The sequence below is a fragment of the Pleurodeles waltl genome, chromosome 6 (genome assembly GCF_031143425.1).
Source record: "Pleurodeles waltl isolate 20211129_DDA chromosome 6, aPleWal1.hap1.20221129, whole genome shotgun sequence".
Taxonomy (NCBI): Eukaryota; Metazoa; Chordata; class Amphibia; order Caudata; family Salamandridae; genus Pleurodeles; species Pleurodeles waltl.
In genome coordinates, this window is record NC_090445.1 from 541,716,961 (window position 1) to 541,744,600 (window position 27,640).

At 46.8% G+C, this 27,640-nt stretch overlaps 1 protein-coding gene across 5 annotated transcripts in view; it reads right to left on the minus strand.

Moving 5' to 3' along the window:
* Positions 1-27,640, minus strand: part of PHTF1 (putative homeodomain transcription factor 1) — a 499,499-nt gene that overhangs the window by 192,534 nt on the left and 279,325 nt on the right. For all 5 annotated transcript variants that reach the window (XM_069238694.1, XM_069238696.1, XM_069238695.1 and 2 more), the window contains 2 exons: positions 26,727-26,855; positions 11,536-11,808 (listed from right to left, as the gene is read on the minus strand). In XM_069238694.1, coding sequence (XP_069094795.1) covers positions 11,536-11,808; positions 26,727-26,855 — 402 coding nt within the window. The remainder of the gene's footprint in view (positions 1-11,535; positions 11,809-26,726; positions 26,856-27,640) is intronic.

The window sequence follows — 27,640 nt, forward strand, 5'->3', positions numbered from 1 at the left end:
TTTTTGTAGGCAAGTGGTGCAGTATAGCTGCAGGACAAAGACCGCCTGGTAACCAGATATGGAAATCTTAAAAAACAAGGATATTTTTTACTCTGAAGAAATAAGGACATCTGACAATGTTGTCTGTGGGGACAACCATTCTAGACACATCTCCTTAATGGCGAAACTAAAATATTATTCCGGATGTGAATCATTGTATTAATCAAGAATTTGATCATGTTCTTGGATAGCAATTGTAATTTACGAACAGTCGTAGATGCTCTGGTTCCTTCTCAATGGCAAAAAGATAATTGGTTTGTTAGAGACGATTTGGATATAAGATGCAAAATAGTTAATGAATGAATATATGTGAACGTTTATATACTACCAAAAAGGGGATTACCAACTCTAAGGGCTGTCAGTTTCATCAGCTTTAAAGAGTTAATGTCAAATGTTTAACTTATAAAGGAGGAGGTCTATGTCCAAATAGATCCAGGCGCAGTTTCACTCACATTGCCTGTTTGAAAGCTTTTCAGTAGCAGACAATCAATTTTTACTGTTCTCGGTTCCTCCTGAACCTGAATGCAGCAAGGCAGATTTTACAAAAGTAATCAACAGTTGTGTGTTGAAAGAATCAAAAAGGACATCAAGATTATTGACTTTTAGGTCTTTTAGGGGGTCATTCCAACCTTGGCGGTAAAAGCCGCTTACCGCTGTCAGAAGACCGCCAACATACCGCCGCGGCCGCGGTAAACCGCCACGGTCATTCTGACCCACAACAGGCAAACCGCCAAAATGCAGACATCCACAAAAGTCCGCCACACCAAAGGCCAGCGAGAAACTGGCGATGACCAAACCTCCACCGTCAGGCCAACAGAAATACGCCCACACTATCACGACCCACGAATCCACGTGGCGGTCTTTCAACTGCGGTAATCCATTGGCGGTACACACCGCCGCGCTCAAAATACACACACATTTACAAAACACATCCACATTGGACAAATCGAAAAACACACACCTGATACACATACAAACACCACTCCCACACACCCAACACAATATAAAACACACACCCAGAAACCCCCACTTCTACAGAATCGGGACCACGCACTGAGAAAAAGAGAACTGAGCACCCAGACGCGCATTTTACTTTCACCCAGCAATATTTCCACGCACTTCACACAACACACCAATACACATCACCACACAATCCACCCCACACATCATCCACACCACCCCATGGCACCGCAAAGACACCCCAGGTTCTCCGAGGATAGTTTATACCCCTGCAGGACCCGAACGCCACGTCACCGCGCAGGAGGGTCCACAAATGTCCACTCCACACCCCGAGGAAGAGGCCCACAGTGAGGACAGCACCTCTGTCGACCTGGATCTAGATGACCAGCCCGGCCCATCGGGGACCTCAGGACAGTCGGTTCCCCTCAGACAGCCACAGCCCATAGCAGACCATGCCCCCTCTGGCAACACCAGCACAGCACCCACCCAGCGGGCCCATCCCTCAGTCCCCAGGACACGTCAATCAGCGGTGTGTCCACCACTACAGGGCACCCAGGTTAACCCCTCACCCCAACAACAGGGACCTGGGGGCAGTGGTAGTGGACACACGGTCCAGGGGACAGAGGCACAGGGAAACAGGGGAACTGGGAGGGCTGCTGTGCGACAGGGGGGGACAGGCCCAGGGAACCCACTCTCCACGAGGCCCTCTCCTCCATCATGGGAGCATACCACCACTCTCCGAGGATGAACTCAGGGTCATGGTGGAGGAAATTGTACGGGTAGAGCCACAGGTCTTCGGGACACAGGTGCAGCACACCACCATTGCCAGGAAGATGGAGCTATGGAGCAGAATAGTCGATAGGGTCAACGCTGTGGGACAGCACCCAAGAAATAGGGATGACATCAGGAAGCGGTGGAACGACCTACGGGGGAAGGTGCGTTCAATGGTATCCAGGCACAACATTGCGGTGCAGCGGACTGGCGGCGGACCACCACCTCCTCCCCCAGAATTTACAACATGGGAGGAGCAAGTCTTGGCGATCCTGCATCCTGAGGGCCTCGCAGAAGTAGGCGGAGGAATGGACTCTGGTAAGTCTCATCTTCACTACTTCATCCCCCCCTCCCCACCAGCATGCCAACTCATACCCCCACCCTCACCCCCATCACATCCTGCTCCTTGCAAATGTCTCCACATCACAGCCCACCCATCCCAACACCAAGCCCTGCATGCGACCACAAAGCATGGACACCCATCACCAAAGCATGCCCACTGCACATACCCATCCCCCACCGAATCACCGTCACAAAAGCCCCCACACGGGAATGCCAGCACTGGGGTACAAGGGTACCCACCCATTACACGCTATGGCACACACAAATGCAATAACCATACTTTTATACCCCTGCAGGACCCGAACGCCACGTCACCGCGCAGGAGGGTCCACAAATGTCCACTCCACACCCCGAAGAAGAGGCCCACAGTGAGGACAGCACCTCTGTCGACCTGGATCTAGATGACCAGCCCGGCCCATCGGGGACCTCGGGACAGTCGGTTCCCCTCAGACAGCCACAGCCCATAGCAGACCATGCCCCCTCTGGCAACACCAGCACAGCACCCACCCAGCGGGCCCATCCCTCAGTCCCCAGGACACGTCAATCAGCGGTGTGTCCACCACTACAGGGCACCCAGGTTAACCCCTCACCCCAACAACAGGGACCTGGGGGCAGTGGTAGTGGACACACGGTCCAGGGGACAGAGGCACAGGGAAACAGGGGAACTGGGAGGGCTGCTGTGCGACGGGGGGGGACAGGCCCAGGGAACCCACTCTCCACGAGGCCCTCTCCTCCATCATGGGAGCATACCACCACTCCCAGAAGACGATGGCGACGGTCCTGGCCAGGTTTCAGGAGATCCAGCTTCTGCAGGAGGAACAGTATTTGGGGTTCAGGGAGGAACTATGAAACATCACTTCCGCCATGGGCACCATTGTAGGGGCTCTGAATCAGGTAGTCACCACATTGCGGGACACTGTGGCAGGACAAAGGGCCCCTGACACTAGCATGGACCAAGAACTGCCTACCACCTCGCCGGCGCTAGTGGCCAGGAGGCCCCGCCACAGGACCAACAGGCCACCAGCACCCCACCCCCTGCAGAAGGAGAACCACCCCGCAAGCGGGCCCTGAGATCCAGGAAGAAGACAGAGTAAGATGCCAAGACCCCCGTCAGGAAAGGATACCTCCCTGATTGTCATCCCACTGTCCCACATTGACACCCTGTCCATTCTTATACTGCCCATGCTCCACTTTCCACAGGCATTTGGACATTGCACCTGTGAGACTAATAGTCTGGACTCTGCCATGGACAATCCTCCACCATCACCCCTCACCGACTTGCAGCCACCCACCAATATAGGACACTGAAATAAACAGTTATTCGACAAAGCAATCAGGAGTCTGGCTGTGATTTTGTACTAATGTATTAGACATTACCGTCCCAAAATGCATATTTACATTGTGATGCCAACATACCACTGTCACACAGCTGTAGTCCATGGGGAAATAAAGCAGATGTCACGCAGTATGGCCCACTTCTCTGAAATTGGAAGGGAAAGTCACAACTCAGTTACCATACACAGGGGGAAAAGGTCAGACAGTAGAGAGGTAGTAGGGGTTAAGTATATGTAATATGACGGGTTGGACTCTTACCTGTGTGTCATTGAAAATACTTCTGTATTACTGTGTTCCTGTTGTCTATGTCGTCCTCTTCGGCTTCCTCTTCTTCACTCTCCACAGGCTCCACAGCTGCTACAACACCACCATCTGGACCATCCTCCTGCAGAAAAGGCACCTGGCGTCGCAAAGCCAGGTTGTGAAGCATACAGCAGGCCACTATGATCTGGCACACCTTCTTTGGTGAGTACAATAGGGATCCACCTGTCATATGGAGGCAGCGGAACCTGGCCTTCAGAAGGCCGAAGGTCCGCTCGATCACCCTCCTAGTTCTCCCATGGGCCTCATTGTACCGTTCCTCTGCCCTTGTCCGGGGATTCCTCACTGGGGTCAGTAGCCAGGACAGGTTGGGGTAACCAGAGTCACCAATTAGCCACACAAGGTGCCTCTGGAGTTGACCCATCACGTAAGGGATGCTGCTATTCCGCATGATGTAGGCGTCATGCACAGAGCCAGGGAACTTGGCATTAACATGGGAGATGTACTGGTCTGCCAAACACACCATCTGTACATTCATCGAATGATAACTCTTCCTGTTTCTGTACACCTGTTCACTCCTGTGGGGGGGAACCAAAGCCACATGGGTCCCATCAATGGCACCTATGATGTTGGGGATATGTCCAAGGGCATAGAAATCACCCTTCACTGTAGCCAAATCCCCCACCTCAGGGAAAACAATGTAGCTCTGCATGTATTTCAGAAGGGCAGAAAACACTCTGGACAACACCTTGGAAAACATAGGCTGGGACATCCCTGATGATATGGCCACTGTTGTTTGAAATGACCCACTTGCAAAGAAATGGAGTACTGACAGCACCTGCACTAGAGGTGGGATCCCTGTGGGTTGGCGGATGGGTGACATCAGGTCTGGCTCCAGCTGGGCACACAGTTCCTGAATAGTGGCTCGGTCAAGCCTGTATGTCAGTATGACATGTCTTTCCTCCATTGTCGACAGGTCTACCAGCGGTCTCTACACGGGAAGATTCCTCCATCTCCTCGCATGTCCCAGCGGACGGTGCCTATGTAGGACAACAGCGAGCACAGAGTCAATCAGCCCACAGGTACGTAACCACAGTTTGCACAAAACACAATTCCCAATGCATTGAATGGTTTGTAGGAGTGTTGATGCAAGGCCTAGGTATGTGTGACGCAGATAAAAGTAAGCCATGTGGGCCCTTGAAATGGCGGCTGCCTGACCTGTGAAGTGTGACAATGAGATGTGAGGTCAATGCGCTGGCGTGGCACACCGCGGCGGTAGGCGGTCGAAGACTGCGGCGCAAAGCAGCATTGGTTAACATTGAACCCTATGGGTCTCAGGAGCCAATGACGATGTGCGCCGGCGGTCGCGGTACGCACCGCCGCGGGCGTGACCGCCATTTTCTATCTGCTTAATCACTCGATACCTGATCTTCGACAGGAGAGGACCTACACTGCAAGTGCTGCTGTGACCTCGGTCTGGAAGAGACAATGGCTCATGCGACTGGGGAAAGGGCCCCTGCCTTCACTGCTCAGGAATTGGAGAAACTCGTGGATGGGGTCCTCCCCCAGTATGCGCTACTCTACGGTCCTCCAGACCAACAGGTAAGTACACTGGGACCATGCTTTGTGGCCAATGCCTGTGTTGAGTCGGGTGGATGAAAGATGGTGGGGAGGGGAGCGAATGAGGCATGCATCAGACGACGGATGACAGGATGTGCCACATGGCAAGGGTAGGGATGGGGGGCCACGCACATTGAGGGTGCAGAAGGTGATGACTCTTTTTCTCCCCCTGTACATTTCACATAGGTCAGCGCCCACCAGAAGATAGACATTTGGCGTGCCATCGCCAAGGACGTCCGGGCCCTGGGGGTCCACCAGAGACGGGACACCCACTGCCGGAAGAGATGGGAGGACATCCGACGCTGGAGCAGGAAGACGGCAGAGGCTCAGCTGGGGATGGCCTCCCAACTTGGGAGGGGTGCCAGTCGTACTTTGACCCCCCTGATGTCCCGGATCCTGGCGATGGCCTACCCCGATTTGGATGGGCGCGTGAGGACATCACAGCAGACACAAGGGGGTGAGTACAACCTCATTCTGCTGACTTTGCGCGCAGTGGAGGTGTCTGGGTGGGGGAGGAGGGCTGTGGGTATCCCTAGGCCAGGGCGATTTCTGTAGGCTAGGCCCCTCCATAAGGCATGGCCCTGTGCCCCCGCCCCCCACCTCTGTAGGGTGCCAAGTACAGTTATCCATGGCCCTGTGTCATCTATGTGTGCATTTGTTGTCCATAGGCTTGTAGGCCATGTCCCACGGATTGAGTAGTGGACCCCAAGTGCGCGGCGTAGTGCAGGGGGCTTCTGTGTCTGTCCTCTCTGCCAACAGTGTCACCAATGCATGCACTCAACATGTCTTTATTTCCCCCCCCCCCCTTTCTTTTGGTCTTCCTGTTCATGTGTGCATTAGCATCATCAGGCGGAGGAGAAGTGGCATCGGAGCACGAGGGAGCTGCATCCCACATGGCCCTGGAGGGCCATGCAACGGATTCCGAATACACCAGTGGGACGGAGGGCGAGGGGAGCTCCACAGCGGGGACTCGTGCAGACATTAGTGACACGGACTCGTCCTCTGAAGGGAGCTCCCTTGTAGTGGCGGCAACATCCGTGCCCCCCGCACCAACAGGTACAGCTGCACCCAGCGCACCAGCACCGCCCTCCCAGCAGCCCCTCAGCGTTTGGCCCGTGCCCGCTCACCCAGGAAGGTGGGCATCTCCTTCGCCCCAGGCACCTCAGGTCCTGCCCCTGTCACCCCTGCTGCCCTCAGTGAGGAGGTCATTGACCTCCTGAGGACGCTCATTGTTGGGCAGTCTACCCTTTTGAATGCCATCCAGGGTGTAGAAAGGGAGGTGCACCAGAGTAATGCATACCTGGAGGGCATTCATTCTGGTCAGGCTGCCAATCAGCGATCGTTCAACACTCTGGCCTCAGCACTGATGGCAGCAATTGTCCCTGTCTCTAGCCTCCCCCTCCAACTTCCTCCACCCATACCCTATCACCTGTACCTCTGCCTATCCCAGACACACCATCAGACCAGCCTGCACACACCTCAACACCCAAGGGAAGCTCATCCAGACATAAGCACCACACATCACACAAGCATTCACACAAGCAACATCCACATACAGACATACCAACACCCACTGCCTCCACTGTGTCCCCCTCCTCCTCGTCTCCCCACCTCCCTCCCTGTCACGTCTCCACTCACACTTGCATGCACAACATCTTCAGCCACTACGTCCATCACCAGCACACCCACCAGAACCCCCTGCACACGTGCAGTCACCACCCCCACTACCATTTACACGTCCCCTGTGTCCTCTCCCACTGTGTCTGTGACCCCCTCTTCCAAGCTACACAAACGCAGGCAGCCACCCACCCAACAGCCATCCACCTCACAAAAGCATCCAGCCCAAGCACCTGCACCCAAAGACACCAGACTGAAGACTCCTACAACCACTACCTCTTCCTCCACTCCCATACCCACTACACCTACCCGTCCTTCTGTTCCTAAATTGCTTTTCCTTTCCAAACTAGACCTCTTTCCAACAACTCCCCCACCCCGTCCATCTCATAGGACTCCAGTCAGCACCTCAGCCACCACAAAAGCGGGACCTGTAATGACAGTGTGCCATGGGCGGAGGAGTCCCCCACCCTCCAGGGCAGCCAGTTCAGTAAGGAGCCAAGGCACGGCCAGCCCACCCCCAGTACAACATCCGAAGATTGTCAGTGGCCGGCGCGAGAGGCCGAAGACACCAGGGACCAAAATCCCTACCATGGCTCCGGCAGGTAGTGTGGTGCCACCTGGCACACCGCCAAAGGTGGGGAAGGGCCACAGGTGAACAGGGAAGGCTGGGAAGGGCAGCACGCCCGACAAGTCCGCCAGCATCCCAGCTGGCCAGGAGGGCCCCGCCAGCCCCATCCCAGGTGGGCAGGAGGACACCCACAGGCCCGGTACTGCAGCCCAGGAGGGCCCTGCAAGCCCCATCCCAGGTGGGCAGGAGGACACCCACAGGCCCGGTACTGCAGCCCAGGATGGCCCCGCCAGCCACACGACAGATGGGCAGGAAGGCACCGCCAGCCACAGATCAGGTGGCGAATGACCTCCATGCCATGGCCGGATCCGCTGAGCTGGACACTCATCCGATGCACCGCTGCACTGGGCACCGCCGTCTCAAGCACCGCTGAACAGGGCACCGCCGTCTCAAGCACCGCTGAACTGGGCCCTTCCTCTCAAGCACCGCTGAACAGGGCACCGCCGTCTCAAGCACCGCTGAACAGGGCACCGCCGTCTCAAGCACCGCAGAACTGGGCCCTTCATCTCAAGCACCGCTGAACAGGGCACCGCCGTCTCAAGCACCGCTGAACTGGGCCCTTCATCTCAAGCACTGCTGCACTGGGCACCGCCGTCTCAAGCACCGCTGAACAGGGCACCGCCGTCTCAAGCACCGTAGAACTGGGCCCTTCATCTCAAGCACCGCTGCACTGGGCACCACCATCTCAAACACCGCTGAACAGGGCACCGCCGTCTCAAGCACCGCAGAACTGGGCCCTTCATCTCAAGCACCGCTGCACTAGGCACCGCTGTCTCAAGCACCGCTGAACAGGGCACCGCCGTCTCAAGCACCGCAGAACAGGGCACCGCCGTCTCATGCACCGCTGCACTGGGCACCGCCGTCTCAAGCACCGCTGAACAAGGCACCGCCGTCTCAAGCACCGCTGAACAGGGCACCGCCGTCTCAAGCACCGCAGAACTGGGCCCTTCATCTCAAGCACCGCTGAACAGGGCACCGCCGTCTCAAGCACCGCTGAACTGGGCCCTTAATCTCAAGCACCGCTGCACTGGGCACCGCCGTCTCAAGCACGGCTGAACAGGGCACCGCCGTCTCAAGCACCGCAGAACTGGGCCCTTCATCTCAAGCACCGCTGAACAGGGTGCCGTCTCAAGCACCGCTGAACTGGGCCCTTCATCTCAAGCACCGCTGCACTGGGCACCGCCGTCTCAAGCACCGCTGAACAGGGCACCGCCGTCTCAAGCACCGCTGAACAGGGCACCGCCGTCTCAAGCACCGCTGGCCCATTGGCGGAAGGGGCAGGCCCGCCTCTGTGTCGGGCAGGGCTGCACGAAGCACTCTGGGCACCAGTCCCCACCCAGAACCAGTGGAGACTGTTATCCACTTGTGAGACTGTGGCTTTGCACTCCCCAGGATGTAACAGTGGGCAACCCACCCACTGGAGAGACTTGAGAGACTGTGGCTTTGCACTCCCCAGGATGAAGCAGTGGGGAAACCACCCACTGTAGAGACTTGAGAGACTGTGGCTTTGCACTCCCCAGGATGTAACAGTGGGCAACCCACCCACTGGAGAGACTTGTGAGACTGTGGCTTTGCACTCCCCAGGATGTAACAGTGGGCAACCCACCTACTGGAGAGACTTGAGAGACTGTGGCTTTGCACTCCCCAGGATGAAGCAGTGGGGAAACCACCCACTGTAGAGACTTGAGAGACTGTGGCTTTGCACTCCCCAGGATGTAACAGTGGGCAACCCACCCACTGGAGAGACTTGAGAGACTGTGGCTTTGCACTCCCCAGGATGTAACAGTGGGCAAACCACCCAATGTAGAGACTTGAGAGGCTGTGGCTTTGCACTCCCCAGGATGGAACAGTGGCCATGGAGGCCCCTTGTGGATCTGGTGTTGTGGACTCATCTGGCTGAGGTGCCCCCCCTTCCCTTCCCCCCTGAGGTGCCTGTAGTTTTGCTATCTGATGCCCCTGCAGTGTTCTCTCCGTTGGAGTCAGGTATCCTGTGTGGGCTTTGCCCATGTGATTTGGGCCCAGTGGTCCACGGACAATGCCTGCTACAATGATCGGACTTTAAGATTTATGTATATAAAGGTTTTAGATGTGTGATATATTTTTAAGCCAGTGATACAATATATTCCAATGTTTAGAATCATTTCCTTTTGTCTCTGCATTCTTCCAGGGGGCTTGGGGGGTGTAACTCTGAGTTGTTGCTATGCATTGATGGGTGTGTTGTAGTGGGTGAGGGTGGGGGTGGGTGTGTAGCGTATGTGTGTCCCCGTAATGTTTTCCATCCCCCCTCCCCTGTGTCGTAGGTGCAGTACTCACCGTTGTCTTCTGCGCCGGCGTTCGTGCTCCTGGTAGAGGAGCAGGAAGACAATCGCTGGGAGGATGTGGAGTCCGGGTTCCATGCTGTCCAGATTCCTCGTGGGATGTATGGAGGTGAGCGTTTTCCGTTAGAAATGGCTGTTTCCGCCGTGTTTTTATCAGCGGGGCTACCGCCCAGGAAAAGGTGGCGGATTGGTAGGTTGTGATGGGGTGGGCGGTACATTGACTCTCGCCTGTCTGTTGGCGGTGACCGCCGCGCTGTTTGTTTGTCCCGCCGTGGCGGGCGGTGTGTTGAAGTGGCGGTCTCTGTTGGCGGTTTCCGCCAGGGTCGGAATTCCATTTTCTTTTTCCGTCAGACTGTTTGCGGTTTGGCCGCCGCTTTAACACCGACCGCCAGGGTTGGAATGACCACCTTAGTCTTCCAGGCCACCTTGACTAACAGTAGGTAAATTTCATGTGAATAAGTAAAAGAACAAGCTATTTTGTTGACAAGTGTAGAAGTGGAGAAAAATATAGTTGTTTCATTCTTTGTACTGTAAAAAGAGTACATTCTTTTTGTTTCATTTTTTGCAAAAATCATTACAAAATGGGTAACAGAACAAAGTGTGTTATATGTTTCATATTACACAAGTGACAAATATGATCAAAAAGAGCATCTGCACAAGCGCAAGGTTTATGTGATCTGGCCTCTAACGGACTATGGCTTTACAGCTACATTAATGATATGAAACCTTTCTTTTAATGTAGCCCTAGCAGCAAAGAATCTAGCAGGCATCTTCCAGATTGCATTACTGCTGATCAGTGAATGCACCTGAGTAAATTAAAGATTTACTACTAAAATACTGGTGGTCATCTCTTCCCTGCAGGTCTGACGTCAGGATTATGTCCAGTGTTTATAGCTACCGTGAAGAAGTGATGCCACATTGCCACTAGCTTCTAAGGTGGGCAAGAAAGAACTGTAACTAATCTGAAGACGTCCAAGAAAAGGGTTTGTTGCATGGCCCTGGTAGCAATGGCTTTGCTCCTGTGACTGTATACTACGTAAACGATTTATGACTTGAACTTCCACTCCATCTTCCCTGCAGTCTACAGACCTTTTCAAAATTTGCAAGGTGGCTATGTTGTCAGCCAATGCAACCGCACACTAGCACCAGATTAGCCACTGTCTGTTAGTGGATCCATGTTATGTTTACTTTACGTCTTTTGGTGTGATTGACAGGTTGTTTTATGCCATATGCCCAGCATGTCTAGCTTACAGGTTTAGGCTTATAATCTGGAAGGAACCTATATTCATCTTCATATTGCTGATTAATATTTCTAAGAGGCGAGTGTACTGGCTTTTCCACGCAGAAAGTAAAGCTACAGGATAAACTGACTCAAAGCACAACAGACACCAATAGTCATCCGAAAGCCATAAACACTTCCCTATTAATAAAGCTGACCTGTTTGCAGAGTGTATCTGACAAATACTACTACCAAAAAGGTAATACTGCTATCAATGCAATTTTATAAATGTCAAATAACTTAATATTAAATGGTGGAATGTGTACCTGTATAATTACAGCACGTTCATCTTTACTTGCTTGTTTCACTTGTTTCTGTACAAATAGCTTTACATTTTCCTTGCATTAAAAACATTACATACTAACCTGTTTGTATGTTCGCTCTGCTACACACATCATGAAAAAGAACATCCATGTCAGGCATAAACGCTCAGTCAGATTAATAGCTGACAAGGCAAAGAGAAGCTTGTCAGGAGGAGCCCCACAGAACATTGCCAACAGCTCCTCAAAAGAAACTCCAGGGATCTGGTCAAGGTCCTTCTGCCGGAAGAGTTGATAGAGGAAAGGAAATAATGCCAATCCAAGGGTCACTGAGTTGCCCAGCATTTGATATCCCACTCCATGCTCGTAAGAGCTAACCTGAAGAGTAATTGTACATCACAATTAATACGTAGTTCAGCATTTTCCACAGTAAAGATTCAACAGTTTTCATGACAAAACGTGGTTTCAAACGCCTTAAAAAAGAAGACTTTTTACACAATTATGTTTTTGAAAATTGTGAATTCTCTTCAAAGGGTGCAAACTCTACATTACCCTGCATACACTTTATATGCAATCAATCGTTTTTCTGTTGGTTTTCAGTTCTATTTAAGATGTAAAAGCACCAAACAAGTGTTTCCTGTGGCAAATCACCTTCCTATACACTCTCACGAAATATGAGCAGGATTCCCTGTGTTTCACACCCAATTCACACACCTACCCCAATTGTTACTGACAAAACCGTAAGGTGCATCATTTGGGTATGGAAACCATTGAAAAAGGTTTGCAAATCTTGGATCTTCCAACGTCCACGTCTATGAACACATGTCTGTAGTCCAAAAATGACGGTCCGCCCACCCTGCTTAAAGAGTTAGAGAAGACTGTCTGCCCTCTTTAGACTGGACGGTCTGATGAGGCTTTCTTTCATTTCAGAACAGCCACAGAAACCAGTCCCACACAGAAAAAACAGAAGAAAATCACCTCACACCTTAATTCGCAGCATTTTTTGCCAATGATGTGTATCATCTGCAAAACAAAGCCCAAAAAGAGGCAATAATATGGCGGAGACATTCACTCATGCCTCACACTGTGCATGCACCGGCATTATGACCTGGGTGGTATTTGTTTTTACATTTATTTACAGATCAAAGACAGAGAATGCCAGTTGGTAAATAAAAAACATTTTAAAATGTTGGTGTGAGAGCCCTCTCTCATTGCGGAGCAGTCTGGAAGCAAATGCCAGCTGCCAAAAGAATGTTCGGATGGGGGGGCACACCAAAGAGAGGGTGGGAGTGGAATGAGTTAATAGGGAGCAAGCTGATGGGGAATAAAGCAAGAGGGAGTGGGAAGGAGGGGGATGCAAAGGTGAGTGCGAAGGGAGAGGAAGCAACAGGGAGTGGGCAGGCGGGGGATAAAGCAACAGGGAGTGGGCAGGCGGGGAGAAGAAAAAGTGAGCAGATGGGGAGAAGCAATGGGGAGCGAGCAGGCAAAGGGAAACAACGGGGAGTGGGTGGGTGGGGGCAACAATTGAGAGTGTCTGGGTGGCAATGACAGAGTGGGCAAGTGGAAGCTACTAGGAGTGGGATAACAGGTGGATGTAAAGGGAAGTGGCCAATCGGGGGTAGCAATGGGGAGTGGGCCGGCAGGGGGGAGAAGTAGGAAGAGGGTGGATGGAGCAGATTAGTGACAGGGAGTGGACGGGCAGAGGAGATGAGCAACATGGCTTGAGCTGGCACAGGAAACAAGCAAAAAGTGGAAGGTGTAGGGCAAGCAACAGGAAGCAAGCAGGTAGAGGACGCAAAAGGGAGCAGAAGAACAAGGAGAAACAACAAGCATATAAGCAACAAGGAGTGGGCAATGTAGTGCAAGCCGCAGGGAGTTAAGCAACAGGGAACTGGAGGGTGAGGAGGAAGCAACAAGGTATGGGTGTCTCCGGTCTGGGAGATCGAGGTGTTTAAATATGACACATCATTCAGTTACTGTTAAATACCTTGAACCCCTAGACCCTGGGTGCAGTTGGTATGATCTCAGTGTGACCTGGGAGGGTCGTGCTGGAAAACCGTGCTGTTTTGGCCAGTCTGCTGCAATCTTCAGCATCCCTTATGTAGCAACGCTAGTTTCAAATACTTGCCGAACTTGCAATTTAGCTGTGGATCGTGCAGGTTAAAACAGTCTACTATGGCTCCTCTACTGGTCTGTATGCCTCTCTCGTTCAACATTCTTTTGAGGAACTGACTTTGAAGGTCTAGCAGTCCCGGTCAAATGCAGATTATGTGTGCAAGATCTTCCTTAAGGCATGGACAATGCCTGCACTTCTGCAAAGTAGTGTTCCTCTATAATGAAAGAAGGAAGAGGAATCCAGCCAATTGACTTCCTTAAAATGCCGAATTAATGGAAAGGTTGTGAGAACTGCAAACCAGGAGGCCTGGACCCTAAGCCTCCCAATATTTGAAATGCTAGGTAAAATGGTGGTGAGTTCTCACTTGAAAAATCATTAATAATAAGCACAATGCCTCAATAGTAGTTTATTTGCATCAAGAAAAAGAAGTCAGTTCCATGAAATTGTAATTCTTGTTATTATATAACAGTCTTTAAACAGAAAGTAAGATCCAAAGGTCAGCAACTCTGTAGTCCAATCGACCAGTTCCAAGGTTGGAAAAATATCACGTGAAAATTTTCATTAGTGAAACAGCCAGGTTAGAAAAAGATCAAGTGGTACAATTCGATGGAGGAACAGCCAACACGTGTTTCGCCCCTTAAGCGGGTAAGCGGGGGCTTTTTCAAGGCTGTGAAAGATATGTATATGTACAGTATAAGTCACAAAGCAGGCAATTAAATTATCAAATTACAGGCTTGCTATCCATGCAAGTCATGCAGAGCAAAATGTGCTCCCTCTTGGTGAAAACTATAATAAAACGATGTGGTCCATAACACACTTCCAATAACGGACCAAGTGCTAAAGTCATAAATAGAATGTGAGTGAAATAAGGCCATAAGTGAGATTAGCAGAACACATTTGACCACTTTTGGGTAAATTCAAAGACAGAAGGAAAAATGATATTATTATAAACCAATCAAAAGTGATCTTTTTCTAACCTGGCTGTTTCACTAATGAAAATTTTCACGTGATATTTTTCCAACCTTGGAACTGGTCGATTGGACTACAGAGTTGCTGACCTTTGGATCTTACTTTCTGTTTAAAGACTGTTATATAATAACAAGAATTACAATTTCATGGAACTGACTTCTTTTTCTTGATGCAAATAAACTACTATTGAGGCATTGTGCTTATTATTAATGATTTTTCAAGTGAGAACTCACCACCATTTTACCTAGCATTCCTCTATAATGAAGCATTGGCCAAAGTTGGCAAAATTCCTAGTCGCATTGTCATTAACTGGTGTTTCATATGTGGTGCGTAAGGAGTAAAAAGGTAAGCGGCAGGTTCTAGTTTGGCAAAGTACCTTATGATCATCCACGCATGTGTGCGGGCACTAAATTTTACTTTGTTAACACCTCTTATTAATTATTTGTATGTCAGTTCTGCCTACCACAGGTCTTGGAGCTGCAGTTGACTGATAGTTAACCGAAGAGACTTGTTGTGAACTGAGTCCTGGTCACTTTCTAGGGCCCACCAAAGAGCGCTGTTCAAATTGTCGGCTGAGTGGCTGATTTTGTACCAAGTTTTTGCCACCTCTGCTTTTGCTGCCAGATCCTGCTGTACAAGCCCAAATTCCAGATGTAACTGCACTGGTGAGGCAGAGTTTGGTAGCTTGAAAACTCACCTGAATACCTGGAGCTGGATTTGATCTATCAAGGACTCTTCCAGACCATGTATAGCTACTCTAGTATGGGTTAGTGTAGGGAGCAACCTGGATAAGATGACGGTTAGTAGTGGGCGGAATGATGGACCATATAGCCATTTGGCCAGGAGGGAGAAGGCGTAGGTTAGTGCTGAAGCTCTTTGCATGATGTATTTCTTCTGCTGACTGAAGGTGCCTTGAGCATCTAGAATTACTCCTAGGTATTTGTAATACAGCACCACCTCCAGCGAAACATTTAAGGCCATCCTTGATCTGGAGGTCTGCCTGCATCCTACCCACATTATTTTATATTTGGACATGTTGATTTCCTGCTGATTAGAGTAAACATAGTTGGCCAGTATATTTAAAGATCTTTGTAAACCGACCTTGGTGCAACTAAACAGTACCAGATCACTGTGTATAGTAAATGTGTCAATGAAAGCCCTCCCAACTGTGGAGGGTGAACATTTCCATCATCCACAGCTGGAGTCAGGTCTGCCATAAAAAGTTGAACAGATGCAGAATGAGCACACAGCCTTTTTTCAGACAAAGGGTGGTGAAGATTTTAATTGAGAGCCTTGTGCCATCTTCGATTTTTATCTGCACCCATGTATCGGGATATAAAGAGATTATAGCATTTAGGAGGGGGGCTTTGAGACCCCATTGCTTTAGTTTGCCCCAGAGCAGTTGTCTATTCACTCGGTCAAAGGCAGCCTACAAGATGTGGTTTCCTGTGCCGCCATCTGCTCTGCTCCACAAGGAAGGAGGTTATTAGAATATTCGTTGTAGTGCCCACCTCTTTCCAGAAGCCTGTCATATAGACCGTATGTGTATTGGTGCATACATTTCATCCTAGTATGAATCAATTTTGATCTAAATACACAAAATGAGGGGGAACGGTATTTATAGGATTAGCTAAAATCTTAGGAAACATTTTAGAATCAGTACCGTGCAGCATTATGGGTTTGTAAGAAGACTGATTAATATTTGGTTTTCATGATTTAAAAAGAATATCAGTGGCCCTTTCCCAAAAGAGGAAGAGTAAGTCCTCAGCCTACAAATTAAATAGAACAACTAAGGGTTTGACCAGACTAGTTAGAAAGGGCTCATACAAATCTGCACCTAAACTATCCTTCCCAAAGGCTTTCTGATATAGGATTTATCAGTAAGTTGGATGCTTCTAGAGTCAGATGTGATCAGTTTATCTCTTGAAGAAACATATCCATGATTCTAGACGTTGCTGATTTGACAGAGGTTCAATAAGTATTGTTATGTAAGAATCTGTAAATATTATTTAATCCCAGTATTATCCATGGTATAATGGCCTGAAAATGAGTCTTTAATGCATGTAATCGAATTTAGTTGTTTTTTTCCTTAGAGATCCAAGCTAAAAATGACCAAATCTTTCATCTTCCTCGTAGACTTAATGCTCGTATGTTCGTTTGGTTATGAACAATCTCTTGATTGAAATAAAATATCGGATTTTTTCTTTATAATTTGACTCGTTTTTCATTGTGAACTCAGATTTATTTGAGAGGACAGTTTTTATGCCCTAGCTAATTCTCCATGAATTGAATTTAATGCCTATCTTTTTTTTATTTCGGTGTGGTCTTAATGATATAAATACAGCCTAATCATTGCCTTAAAAGCCCCCCACAGTACTGATCTATCCACTGTTGTCCCGTTATACAATACATAATAATTTAAATCCAATCTGAGATTTTATTTGCCATTTTATCCATGAACCATCTGCATAATTTAGGTGGTAACATACACAAGAACTGTAAAACAGCTGTTGAATAACTAGACAAACGTTCAAGCTGGTATTTAATCAGTATATCAGGAAGTGTAGGAGGTGTTAGAAACAAATCACTTCTTGAAGTCGATTTGAATGGTTTGGAAATAAAGTGTTAGATTTAATATTTGGATTTAGTTGCCTACATATACATTATAAAGATTATTAAAACATTTTCAATGTTTATTTTGTGTTGGGGTTTGAGAGACAAAAGCTTCACCTTCTACTATCTTACCTGGAAAATTACACAGGTACTGGACCGTAATAAGAGACCAACATAAATCTTTACAACCCAGTTATTTCTAGGAGAATTAACCAAAGGCCTATATTAACATAAACAGCATTTTACATTGAATATGAATGTTTATTAACAATCAGTTGTCCCACCTAAGTGCCACAGAAGCCAATATAAAATAACAGTGTTCGTTGAATACTTGAGTTTATTTTTTCCTTTCCCTTTAATTTAATGTGTTTCCTTTAATAAAATTATACTCATCAAACTGTTTAAGTAAACTAAAAACAGTGTCCTTTTTACACTTTTTATCCTGCCCACTAGAATTAGAGATAAGTATTGCTAGTTTCTCCATTAAAGATAAAAAATTAAATAATTACACGTCTAATGGACGGGACTATGAATGAACAATAATTCGCATTGTTGCACTGTGCTTTGTTTTATCACATTGAGGCTGACCCTTCTTTTTCTGTTCTGCTATTTCCCCAACCTTCACCCTGTGTGTACTCACCTTTCCCCTCTGCCATCCCGTCCTCTCTAACTTCTTCCCGCCCATTTTGGGATGCATAGCCCCCTTACAGACTATGCACACTTGTTTGTGGTATTAAATTATTAGGTATGTTGGCTTTGCATCATTAGCTTCCCAGAACTTGGCCCCAAAAAAAAGTAATCATTAACAATCAAATTCCATCCATCTCTGATTAGCATGACACTATTGGTAAACCCTCATGGAAAAGTTAATGTGATTGTGTAGCCGAATCATGCGTGGATGCCAATGTCTTCACTTCTGCCATCTCTCTTAAGACGTAAAAGCAAACTGACCGGAGAATCTTGCCCATAACCGATTGCGTGATCTGTGTCTGAGCTCCCAAAGATCGCAATTTTTGAATTCCACTAGTCTCAATAAGTCTCATAAGACACATCAAGAAAGATTTTGAAAGTAAACTGTTTTTTTAACTTGATTGTCTTTAGTTAGATTGCCTTCCGCAAAACCTTTCCCCTCAGCCTGAAATCTTGAAAATAGGCCACTATATTCTGCAGTCTTGTTCCTTCTTTTAGGGTGGAGCAAGAAAGGAACTCAGTGAGCTTTGGCAATTGTGAGATCATAGTAAGATCATTAAGAACTCAGTTTGAAATGAGTCATGTCACTGCCTCGATCATCTTGGAATTCTTTTCAAACTTCTCTAGGACTCCCACCAATGTTAGATTTGATCTGCATATTTGGTTTCTGCATGGTTAGTTTTCTAAATCTTCTAGTTTGGAATCCTGTTTAAGCATCTTCCAGAACAGGCACTCCCTGTTCCAGTTCCTCAAATCTGTTATACAAGTTGCAGAACTTTATGTTGATTGCTTCTAGCTTTAACTTTATTTTTCTGCAATTTCCGACTGGGCCGTTTTAATTTCGTTCAATATCTATGGCTTGCTTCTGCAGCACAGAGTAAAACAAGCTCATGGTGGGCCCAGAACGAAGACCTTTTACCATTAATGTCTTAAATATCTAATTGCTCTAGAGAATCTCCTATGTCCAATTACGTTATCTGCTCAACAGCTGCAGCTACTTCTATGTGTGATGCATCGTCAGAGACATTTTTTTTTTTTTTAGCTTACTTTATTCGGTGCAGAAAGACCATAAAAGACATAAAATAAATAAATAACAGACAGATTTCACAGTCATAAAAATTTCTAAAAACGTTGTTAATACATTTTCCGAACACCAATAGCAGCATGTATAAAATTTAGCACAGCCTGGATTATATCCATATTTCCCAAATCATGTAAGTGGGAGTAAGCAAGTTGGCTAGTTCTAATACTGTTAGACTGAAATAGCGCACGTAAAAATATTTTTCTTGGAGCAGTATATAAAGTGCAAAAAAGCATAAAATGTAATGTACTTTGGGATGTCTTTCCATTGCAGCAACAAGGAGGGAGGTTCTTAAACCAGGTTCCAGCAACTGGGAATGCTACCAGATAATGTAAGGTGTTTAGACGAAGTCTTGTGAGTAAAAACCTTTGTCGTTCATGATTAGTGATGGTCAGATACAGCTTTGGTTGAAGTTGTTGTGTCTCATAACTTGTCCATAGTCTCATTGAACTAGAGGCTGGGTCCATGTCCTGATTTTTCAGCCAGAATATGTCTTTAACCTTCTTAATGTCCTGTCTTGTTAAAGTATCTGGTTTGAGGAAAAAATCTCCTAGTCCTAATGATAGGAAAGAAAGATAAACATATCTAAGCCAGGGTATATCTAGAGATCGTGACAGAAGGAGACAGTCCTGTATCACCTTTCTACATAGAAGCGCTTTAGGCTTAGTCCAGATTTTTACCAACAATATAAGAGGTTGAAGTTTTATATAGCTAGATATGTATCTTAGACCTACTTCCTTATGACAGAACTTTACTGGTCTAGATTGGGGGACTGATAGTAGTCTTCTTAGAAATTTGTTTTCTATAACCTGGAGCCCTGTACATTCTGTAAGCCCCCAGACCCCAGATCCAAATGTTGCGACAGAGAGGCATTTAGAAGTGAAGACAGTCATCATTTCCTTAACAGGTTTATGCCGAAGACTTCTTGCAAACCTAAAAACAGCTTCAATGGTTTTTTGGAATTGTATTGAGCGTATATTAACTAAAAACTTCCAGTTAAAATCAGCATCAATAGGGACCCCCAGATACGTAAAATGTGGGACCTTAAGTATCTCATGCCCATTTAAAGTACATTTTTTCGTTTTTGCTAGTTTAGGGCCGCACTTCATAACAAATGACTTAGTTCTGTTAATTTTAAGACCAAGGTTTCTCATAAAAGTATTAAAAGCATTCAATAAAATCTGGAGGCCATTTGCTGTCCTTGAAATTAGTACTGCATCATCTGCATATAAAAGTACAGGAGTTGGAGAGTTATTAATAACTGCAGAGTCTTTCCCTAAATCGCAGAGGAATTTCTCCAGCCCATTTATATACAGGAGAAAGAGGAAAGGGGCAAGAGCACATCCCTGTCTGACCCCTTTTTGTGAGGGGAATTTCTCTGTCAGGGCTCCCTCCCAGGAATAACGGACCCGAGCCTCTGTGCAGGCATGAAGTTTACTAAGTAATATAACTATGTTTTTATCCACGCCCATACCCAGCATTGCCTTCCACAATTTCTTCCTGCTGACTGTATCGAAAGCACAGGAGAGATCCATAAATGCTAAGTGTATACAGCCCCTTTTGGCTTTGGTGTATTTCTAGACTATAAGTGTCAAATTAAGAGTTTGTTCGACTGTGCCCACCCCTGGGCGAAAGCCAAATTGTATTTCTGAAAGGGAGTGAGTATCAGTTGCCCATTCTTCTAGCTTATTTAAAATTACTCGGCCTAAAATTTTGACTGAACTGTCCAGCAAAGAGATTGGGCGATAGCACAGGGGGTCTTGCCCTATCTCCCTTCTTGAAAATCGGGATGATGATTGCTTCTTTCCAAGAGTCTACTAGAGGGCCCACCACGGCCGATCTCATGACATTGGTTAGCAGTGGACCCCAGAAGTCTGGGAGTGCTTTATATAAGTCAGCAGGAATTCTGTCTGGACCCGGGGCTTTCTCAGAAAGACTATCTTGAATTGCTTGTTTAACGTCATCCACATTTATGATATTACTAAAAGCCAAACTTAGCTGATCTTTTCCTGCAGGTTTTAGACAATTTAGCATTTCTGATTGGGTATTTGTCTCTATGGGGAAAGTTTTTTTTAAATAGTCCACCCAGGTCTTGGCTGGGATGACAGTGTCCATGGGCGTCTCATATTTATCGCTCAATAGTGGAGAGTTAACCACACGCCAGAATGCAGTTGTATCTTTGGTTTTGCTTGCAGCCATCAATTCCTCCCACGCAGATTCACTTAGTTCAACTTTCCTTTTGGCAAGAACTTCTTTATAATTTTTCCTGGCAATCTTAATTGCTTGTAGATCTTTGGGAGATGCATTGACTGTTTTTTTTAGCTTGCTTAGGGATGTGGTACATGCGTGGTTAAACCATCTTGGGCCGTGGGCTTTATTAGCTTGTTGAGGTTGTAGTTTCTCCGCCATATATTTTGTCAGAGAGGAGAATGCACGAATAATGTCCTGTGGGGGCTTATTTTCATCCAGGGATGTCATAACGTCTGGCCATTTATAAAAAAAAAAAATCTCTAAAAAAATTATTACTGTTTATCTTCCCCCATTTAATTGTAAGCCCTTTTTGGGATGAGAGCTTCATGGAAGGGTGTCGCTTCCCTCTTCTTGAATCATTTGTCAGATCTAAATTAATCACTATGAACAAGGGATTATGATCACTAAAACAGGTCGGAGTAACCCTGAGTTGTTCAATTGTAGGGGACAATTCTCTAGACTAAATAATATTGTCAATAGTGGTGTTAGTGTCCCCCCTTACAAATGTTGGTATCCCTCTAATAGCGGGTGTGGGAAAGGAAAGAGAGTTTACCGTTATCAAAGAATTAAGATGTTTGAAGTGTTGAATAGGATTGTCATTCTCGTCCAGGAGACCACAGCAGTCAAGGAACTCTGGCTCGCAGAGGTGGGCATTAAAATCACCCACCCAGACTATTCTTATGTCCTTTTTGCTGGATACTGTTACCTTATATATTAAGGTCTCCAAACTACTGACCACACTAATGTCCGAGTTATCAAAGGTGTTGTTATAGTAGTTGATCAGTAGTATATCGAATGGTTCTTCTAGTTTCAGAGATAGGGACAGAAAAAAAGGCGATATGCCTACAACACGTGCTTCCATCCCTCCAGCCTCCACAGATAAGAAGATGGCCAGGCCGCCCTTAGCTCTACCTGCAAGGGCCTTGGTTGCAGGAACATAATATGTGGTATAGCCATTAATATGTGGTGATTCTGTGAGCCAGGTCTCCTGACAACAAATAATGAGGTTTCCCATCACTAAATCTATCCAATCAGAGTTTCCAATTTTTGATTTTAGACCTGCAACGTTCCATGAAATAATCCCTAAGGGTGTCATACCCTGTATACCACGTATATCAGGGACTCCTTTAGATTCTAAGGGGGACTGTGGGGGTACGTTTGTCTCTAAGGGGCCTTGCATGGACGGCTCAATTAGTGATAGTCAATCTAGCTGCTCTAGTGAGGTTAGAGTATGTTGCGTCTGCACCAAACGAGATACAGTGCTGACTTCTCAGGATCTATTCAAAAGCTGAGGGTTATGGCTTATTGTCCAGTGATGAAGACATTTTATTATTTTTAGACTTAAAGAACGATAGTATACAGCTGTGATCATTCTGAATTACAGATGTCTAATTTAAGACCTTTAGATTCTCCTCATTTAGCAATAGATTGTTTTCATTAATATTTTTCGTTATAGCCTGTTTGGTATGACAATAGCTGGAGGTAGTTTAAATGTCGTTTGTCATCCTTGCAGAGGTCATCTCTTCTTCTGTGGTACAGGCTAGTTGTACCTTATTTAGATCTGATCTAATTCCTGTCACTTGTCACAGTCAGTGTATCAATAACTGATTTGTCAGGTTTTACATTTGAACAGTTAGATTTGGCTTTATGTTAAATTGAAAGTGGTCTTTGATAGCCTTTATTGTAGCAGAATCCAGGCATACAGCCTTGCATAGTACCCCTTGTCAAGGTTGATTTAATCAGATTGGAAGATTTTAAATTCAACATAGATTTAACGCTTCTGACTCGTTTAGCTGGTTTCACCAGGTATGGCTTTATCTAGCACACTTAATGCCAGATTAAATTAGCTAGTAAGGCTTAATATCTGAAATAGTGACATATTTAGAAAAGAAGACATGATCAAATCTGTAAGTGTGGCCTAGTGTTCACACAACATAACTCCATATAGCTCTCTGTTATCCTTTACGGTTCTTCATAACAATGGTGTGTCAAAAGTTGCATCAACAGCGTACTTCAGTATAATTTATACTTTTTTTGTGCAATGCCAGATGTTCTCTGAGGGAATTACGAGCTGTTGCTGCCCACTGAGGAGGAATGGGCTGCCTCATTCAACCGTCCCATTTTATTTTCAAAATAATGCTGCTCCCCCTCACCTCTTACTTCTACGTGTTCATCCTCTGAGCGGCCTGACGAGCAGCGGGCAAACCTTCACCTGAGATGTTGAGTGGAATCCAGAACCTCACTGAGGCAGCCAAAGTCAGCATCACAGGGGGTACACAAGGCACAAGTTTGGCGGCATGTATTGGGATCGCTCTACGAAGCATCAAGCTCTACATCAAGCAGGAGCCTTTCACCCAAGCCAAACTGTTATCTGTTTTCATGAGCCAAATCTTTCGCCTTGCCTGCAGAATAGTTCCAGTATTCTTCACTTGCTCCTGCTGTGCTGGGGAGCTGCTGCAACCCACCTATACAGTAGAGAGACAGGACATATCTGGAAGCACACACTATAGGCTTGAGCCACCTTGACGGAGTCAGCCACTCCGCAAATCAGGAACTTCTATCATCGTCCCTTCTGGACCAGAAGATTTCCATGTCTGTTCACAGTCTCTAATAGCACAGACGACCCAAAACACTGGATGCCCAGAAGCATTCTGATAAGGTAAGAAGTGTTGGCTCTACAAATGGATACCCACCGAATCCGAAACCAGAAGAACAGTCACCCAAGCTCTTGTAAGCAGCAAACTGGACTACAGTAATGCCCTCTATGCAGGAACCACGGCCAAACTCCAAAAAAGGCTGCAACTCATCCAGAACGCCTCTGCACGCCTCATCCTGGGCATCCGCCACTGCCACATCACAGAACACCTGAGAAACCTGCACTGGCTCCCAGTGAACAAGAGAATCACCTTCAAACTCCTCACCCACGCTCAAAAAGCACTGCACAACACCAGACCAGAATACCTCAACAGACGGCTCTCCTTCTACACCCCGACCCAGCATCTCCACTCTGCCGACCTCGCCCTTGCAACCGTACCACGCGTCTGCAGAACTACGACCGGCGGTAGGTCATTCTCGCACCTCGCCGCCAAAACATGGAACACTCTTCCCACCTCCCTGCGCCAGACCAAAGACCTCCTTACCTTTAGGAAACTTCTCAAGACCTGGCTGTTTGAGCACTGGCAACAACTCCCTCCTCTCCCCCACCTCTTCCCCAGCGCCTTGAGACCCTCATGGGTGAGTAGTGCACTCTACAAATTCCTGATTGATTGATTGAGTTAAGCATATCCATCCGTCACATTTTCTTTTTTGTTTTAAGTAGAAAATCTTTTTATGAAATTTTCCAATATCATGGGCCAGCTCGTTTACCATACTAGAACTGACCTACAAGAGGGAAATACAGGTGAAGCAACCGGAGCACTGAAACCTAATCTAGACTTCTGGAAGACGCTCCCATTGTCGGTGGGGGGTAGAGTGGTGTTGCTAAAAATGGTGGCCCTAGCTAGGCTTCTGTACTACTTTGCGGTTTTGCCACTTTGGATACCTGCCACTGTCTTTAGGGAACTGGATTCCTTGATTACTTTGTTCATCTGGGGACCTGGGCAGGCCCAGTGGCGCTGGCTACCATGAAGAGACCAGGGGTAGAGGGGGAGGCTAGTGGTTCCCGATTACGAGTTGTATTATTTGGTGGGCCAACTGCAATGACTAACCCAATGAATCGAGGGGCGCAAGATACCGAATGGCGGTGTGAGCCCATCGGTCCACCACCTTCCCCAATTAGTGGGAACCCTACTGAAATTCACGCCCTCCCTCTCCTACAGACACTCCTGAGGTTTGGGTCATACAAAAATGCTGGAACAGATGTTTCCAAAAAACGGGTACGAGCATCCCTTATTCTCTTGACATCCCAATGGCTTGGCTACTCTGGTTGCCTTACCGAGGAGAATGGGGAGCATTACATCCTGGGCTGACGCAGGAGCCAAAGACCAGCAGGAGTATGATCTCCCACACAACATTTCCTATTGCATCAAGTGGTTACCCTCTCTATTAAAAAATACTGGCAAGCTAGGCGAACAGAGCTATGGTCCCACACTGTCAGCAATTACCTAGTAATACTGGAGGGCACATTCAGGGCAGTAACTTGCCTCTATGGGGCAATCCGAACAGGATCATTACACCCCCTGGAGACTGTGAGAATGCGGTGGGAAGATGACCTGGAGATTCCAATTCTAGAGAGTGACTGGGAGCTAATCCTAGAGAGAACATCAAAAGTATCTAGGAATGCTCAATTTAAATTTATAAACTTCTACATACTGCATTGGGCCTAACTCCCCCCCTAGGCATCTCCGGGAACACTTTCACGTAGCCGAAGCAAAGTGTCAACGATGTGGAGAGGCGGCATCTGAGTTTTCACATATGATATGGTCTTGCCCAAACTTTTGGCTTGAGGTAAAAGCCTACATGGCTGAGATTGTCTCTCTTGGACGTCCCTTGTACACCTGGGCATTGCCTTCTTCACTGGTTCCTCCACCCCCCAAAAGAATAGGGCTTCCAGTGGACTCCAGGATCTGACATATATCCTAGCTAAGAGGGAGATAGCGAGGAATTGGAAACACCCGGTAGGTCCTGGGATTTCTTGCTGGAAGAGGGAATTGGAGCTCTGGATGGAATATGAGAGCATGGTGCTGATACGAAAGGCCAGACAGGGTAGAGGATCCCTCGACTTGGCACATGCCTGGAAGCACCTGGTGGATGTCCCAAATGTTGTGGATCAGCTGTCCCCAGGGAGCTCCCTGGGGGACTCATCAATAGCCCTGAGCAAATAGTACTCGTCTGACATTTCAATAGGCCGCTCACATCTACTGGGTGATCAATCAGCAGGACTGCCGACATCACGCACTCCCATGTAGCTTCCGACAAACACACATATACACACTGACACAACCCAATAGAGTTGCACTTCCAGGCTGGAGAGGCGGCAAGGGGCTGGAGATGGGAAGGGGAGGGGGGACAGTACCAAGATGACTGAAGGAAGCCAAGATGCACTGATTACTCTCCTCTAAATATGATGTCTGTAAATGCTCATCTGTTACAAATTTCAATAAAATCTATTTAAAAAAAATGTATAGGCCAGTTCACAGAGCATGGGCAAATTATTCCTTGTACAGTGCAAAAATGAACGTAAATTATTTTTCAGGTTTTCTTGGAAAATTACAGGAACGCATGACTGAGAACAGAATGGACAAGGACAAAAAATTCATTTGAATCAGTGGGTTTTAGGAAATTTACAGAAAGTAAACAAGGAAGGCATTTTAGATTGCAATGACGGAGTATATTTCTGCAACTCTAGTATTACTGTTCAACAAAAAGCCGACATTTTGAACCTCAAAAATATTGTACCTTTTGGGACTCTAGTCATTGGATTTAGACTACAAAATGATCTGTAAAGCGTGTTTCTCCTGCTAGCAATACAGTGTCATCTATAATAGGCTACATACCCGGATTAAACCTTACCCTCATTCACTACACAAAATACTGCCTTCAACAGACATACTTACTTATGTTTGTAGTTGCACTTACCCTTTTCATGATGATTCCACTTATTTCCATTACGGACATATCTGCTTTTTTGCACTCGTTCCCTTCCCAAATGACAGCACTCACTTTCTCAGACGCAGGGCTTGTGCTGTGATGGCAAAACATGGGACTCTGAAAAAGAAAGTGCAGTACTTTTTAGAGGAACAGTCTGAATTCCATAATGTAATTTTTTTTTACAAGGAACAATACTATGTATAATGCTATCTAAACCCGATATTTAGTCTATTTATAGTATTTTTCATAGACCTACTGACAGGGCAGAAGACCACTTTGCATAAAACATATTGAGGCTAATATAGAAATATTAGCATTTTCCATTTAGCAATATTGCGAAAAGGACATAACATAAAAATAAATAGAGGGCTAGTACTGAAAAGGAGGATTGAGGTCTTAGTCTGCGAAGGAAGTATGGTTTTAAAAGGTGAGTTTTTGGATCTTCACAGTACGCTAATAGTTCCAGGTTGCACTTGATGTGATGAGGCATAGAGTTCCATAGTCCTAGGGCAAGGCATGCAAAGACTAGTTTTATTTTTGATTATATGTCACTGTTTTACCAAACACATAATTAGTTCCGTACATAACAGACTGTCACTTAAGTATCAAAGTGATTTAATAACAGATGCTACTATCATCTAGGTTAATAGTGCTGCAGCATTTCGATTTTTACACTGCAGTGGTGAAAATCTCAGTATTTTGCAATACCAGACCAGCAGAGGAGCAACTTCTGCTTGAGGTTTTGGTGGACTTTTCTCTGGGTGAACTCAAAATCATCTCGTTTAAGAGAATACAGATTTTCTGGAGTAACATGACTTCTTAACGCTATCTAAAAGATGATACAGCAAGATTGTATTACCTTAATTTAACTTAGGCATGTCATTCAGCAGGTTCAAAGTGGT